Raw genomic sequence first — 4,285 nt, 5'->3', positions numbered from 1 at the left:
CTGCTATATACCTTAGATCTAAAATGGCTGCTTCTGCCGTTTTGCACACACGTTTTCAGTACTCAGCATTTGGGTCGGACACAGAGCAGTTGTTTGTCCCTCCATGGCTTGACAAGCTTCTTCTCTACTCACTGATTCTTTGATCTGTTATTCTCTCACCTTGCTGCAATTAGAAACTGTACAACTGAGCGCCTTACTTTTTTATATACTTTGTTTTCTTTACTTCTTATTTTCGGTAGTGGTGAAATGCATAGCAAATTTACCATGTTACTTCTTTTTTCATTTTTCTCCTGAAGACAGGGTCTGTGTGCGTACCATCTGGCCAGCTAGGACTACAGGTCTACATCACCATGCTGGCTCTTTTTCAGACAAGGTCTTGCTCTGCTGTAGACTCCAGCTCTGAGTCCGCCTGCCTCAGCCTCCCCTGTGGCTGGAACTGCAAATGTGTGTGCACCCGGGCTGAGAATGCAACCAGGGCTTCCCGTCTGGTTTCTGCAGGGGAGCACAGCATCTTAGCAGCAGGTGGCTGTGCAGAGCCCGCATTAGCCATTTTAGGGTACATTTCAGTGGGCTCCAGCTCCTCACTTCATAAGCCAAGGCCCCCTCTTATTTATTTTAAGGGGTGCAGTCGGATAGGTTTTGAGCTCCTTGCTTGTAAGCAGAAGCCTCTTGTTCATTTTCAGGGTGCAGTTCAGTGGGCTCTGAGCCCCTCACTTTGTAAGCGGAAGCCTCTTGTTCATTGTAGGGGTGCATTTCAGTAGCTCAAGCTCCTCACTTCCTAAGCAGAAGCCTCCTGTCGTTCATTTCTTGGGGTGCAGTTTAGCAGGCTCTGAACTCCTTCCTTTGTAACTGAAGCCTCACCTTGTTCATTTTTAGGGGCAGAGTTCGGTAGGCTCTGAGCTCCTCGCTTCGTAGCTTCGTAGCCCGAAACCTCTGGTTCATTTTTAGGAGTGCAGTCCGGTAGGCTCTGCACTCCTGGCTTTGGAGGCCGAGGCCTTCTGCTCTCACAAGTAACTTCCTGTTCTGTGTGCTTGGTTGCAGAGCTCCAAGATGGGTGGCAAGCTCAGCAAGAAGAAGAAGGGCTACAATGTGAACGACGAGAAGGCCAAGGACAAAGACAAGAAGGCTGAGGGCGCGGGCACAGAGGAAGAGGGGACCCCGAAGGAGAACGAAGCCCAGGCGGCCGCCGACACCACCGAGACCAAGGAGAGCAAGGACGAGAAGCCGGAGAAGGAGGCCGCAGACGCCGAGACCAAGACCGAAGACAAGGAAGGCGAGAAAGACGCCGCCGCGGCCAAGGAGGAGGCCCCCAAGGCGGAGCCCGAGAAGACCGAGGCAGCGGCCGAGGCCAAGCCCGAGGCTCCCAAGGCCCCCGAGCAGGAGCAAGCGGCCGCGCCCGGCCCCGCTGCGGGCGGCGAGGCCCCCAGAGCGCCCGAGGCCGCCCAGGCGGGAAGTCTACTTCTTTCTCCAAGGAGACCCTGGCGGCCATGGAAGCCCCTAGTTCTACACCGAAGGCCCAGGCCCCTGCAGCCCCTGCAGAGGAGCTCAAACCCACCGAGGCCCCGGCAGCTAATTCCGATCAAACCGTCGCAGTGAAAGAGTAACGAGGACAGCCTATGGAAACATAATACCACTTACAAAGCAACCTTCTCTCCTTCCTCTCTCTCTTTCTCCTCTCTCTCTCTCTCTGTCCTATACTAACTTGTTTCAAATTGGAAGTAACGATATGTATTGCCCAAGGAAAATAAAAAGGATGTTGTCCCATCAAGGGAGGGAGGGGGTGGGGAGAATCCAAATAGTATTTTTGTGGGGAAATATCTAATATACCTTCAGTCAACTTTACCAGTAAGTCCTGGATTTTAAGGAGCAGTGTCTGAAAGTCCAGCACCTCGTTTGTACCTGGATCGCTGTCACACGCGCCCCGCCACTAAGATCCGAATGAATCCCTTTTCTTCTGCTGTGGGGGTTGGGAGCGATGCGTTTGATTCTGCCCACAGGGCCTGTGCCAAGGCAATCAGATCTTTATGAAAGCAGTATTTTCTGTGTTTTCTTTTTCATTTACAGCCTTTCTTATTTTGATATTTTTTTAATGTCGTGGATGAATGCCAACTTTCAGACAGAGCCCACTAAGCTTGTCCACACGTACCTTGATGCCAAGCCTCCATTCTTCCTCTCCAGAGATTTCTGGGAGTGACAAACATTCTCTCATCCTACTTAGCCTACCTAGATTTCTCATGACGAGTTAATGCATGTCCGTGGTTGGGTGCACCTGTAGTTCTGTTTATTGGTCAGTGGAAATGAAAAAAAAAAAAAAAAAGTCTGCGTTCATTGCAGTTCCAGTTTCTCTTCCATTCTGTGTCAGAGACACCAACACACCACTCATTGGAAAATGGAAAAAAAAAATAAATAAAAAACAAAAAAAATGTACAATGGATGCATTGAAATTATATGTAATTGTATAAATGGTGCAACAGTAATAAAGTTAAACAATTAAAATGAAGCAGTAAATGCTGTCGGTTTTCTTTTATCTCCCCCAAGTTCCCCATAGCTGTCTTATTAAAGAACAAACCATAGTAGTGGGCGTTTTGCTGAGGAGACTTGGATAGAGGTGTAAAGCAGGATCCTTGAATTTTAGTCACTGTTATCCTTTTTTTTTTTTTTTTTTTTTTTAGAAAAATAGCTGGATCAGGGCTGGCTCTGTGGTTAGTGGTTATGCACTGCTCAAGAGAAGCCTAATCCCTCATGGTGTCTGCAGTTCAAATTCCCAGCTTGGGGCCTCTGAACACCAGATGTGAATGAGTGCCCAAATCAAATAGGCTGGCAGGTGGAGGAAGGGAATTGCGGTGTGACCAGGCCCTGTGGAGAATGCCCTCTCGCTCGCTCGCTCGCTCTCTCTTTCTCTCTCTGTCTGTCCCTCCCTCTCTCATGTGTGCATACTCTGTTATGAATAAAGGAAAAAATTTAAAACAGCTGGCACAGTATCAGTAAATTTTCTGTGAGGAGGGTAAACTGAAAACATACTATGTCTAGAGATGTGCACCTTATAAACGTGTGGGTATAAAATTTACTTAAAAAAACATTTTGAATACAACACACTGAAAGACAGTACACAGATTTGATCTTGAAGGCTAGAAAGAAAAGAATTCTATGATCTTACAGAAACATCCTATATATATATAATAAATCATGAAATCATCAACGGTCATTCGCTTCCATCTCCCTCCTCCCCTTTTATTTCTTATTATGTTCATGGTAGAGCCAGGAAATGGGGCCTCAAGTGTTCTGAGTTAGTCACTAAGACAGCAGCTGAATTAAAGCAAACATAGAACTTGCCTTTATGGTGACTGGTTTTGCCACTAACAACTTCAATGATTTTAAGTCACTCCCAACCTCCGGCTTTACCTACAAGAGGGACTAGACTTTTGGACTATTTTTTTTTTTAGAGAGATTTTTGTTATAGGGCTTAGGCACTTGCTGGAGAGACAAAGACAGAAAGCAAGATATCCTCCCCCCCCCCGGGGGAGGCGCCAGGGAGAATGGCCACACCACAATCCTTTCTCCATTCTCTTCTTGGGATTTTGGGCATACACACACACGCACGCACACACACACACACACACACACGTGTGGGTTGAGTTTTAATCTGCCGGGTCCAGGACTCAAACCTCAGTTGACTACATGGGAGTCCAACAACATGATCATTTACACCATCCACTGGCCCCTATCACTTTTTGACTTCTGAACTACTTAGTAGTTTGTCAACTGCCTGGTGACAGTTTTATATTGGGTTGTTCGAAAAATCATGATGCATTTTTGCACAGAAAAACAGAAAAATACATCATAACTTTTCCAACAACAAAATACGATGAAGGGAAGGTCTGCACCAACAGGTATAATGTCTCCTAGATCCTTAATTTCTTCCCCCAAAGCTTGAATAGTGATGACCAGGCTGCTGATGTTCCCTCTGCTGCAGGTGGAGAAGGGGTTGGAGAGTTGGTGGAGGCAGTGACTTTCATGGAATGCCTAGGCATGCATCAACTTTTGAATGCAAGAGAAGAAGAAATTGTCTCTTTGTTCTCTTGGTAATAATTTGGGTATCTTCTAGTCAGAAAATAGACACTGAGTTTTGAGTAGAGGAACATATACTTAAAATACCTTAACCCTGGGCAGCCACTACTAAGATGTCTCATGCTTAAATCCATTGAATGTCAGCTTCGGGAGGGAAAGTAGTCTAGTGGTAATTACCCAGAGTGATTAATAATAATTTCATACTTTAGAAAACTCT

At 46.3% G+C, this 4,285-nt stretch overlaps 1 protein-coding gene across 1 annotated transcript in view; it reads left to right on the top strand.

The window, feature by feature from the left end:
* The window catches only part of BASP1 (brain abundant membrane attached signal protein 1), a 59,925-nt gene extending 57,425 nt beyond the window's left edge, over positions 1-2,500 (top strand). Inside the window, 2 exon segments of the mRNA XM_014582837.2 lie at positions 1,042-1,447; positions 1,450-2,500. Of these exon segments, the coding sequence (XP_014438323.2) occupies positions 1,051-1,447; positions 1,450-1,604 (552 nt within the window). The 5' untranslated portion in view covers positions 1,042-1,050 and the 3' untranslated portion in view covers positions 1,605-2,500.
* The last annotated feature ends 1,785 nt before the right edge of the window (positions 2,501-4,285 follow it).

The sequence above is a fragment of the Tupaia chinensis genome, unplaced genomic scaffold (genome assembly GCF_000334495.1).
Source record: "Tupaia chinensis unplaced genomic scaffold, TupChi_1.0 Scaffold143836_1, whole genome shotgun sequence".
Classification (NCBI taxonomy): domain Eukaryota; kingdom Metazoa; phylum Chordata; class Mammalia; order Scandentia; family Tupaiidae; genus Tupaia; species Tupaia belangeri.
This window is presented reverse-complemented; position numbering and strand designations above follow the sequence as displayed.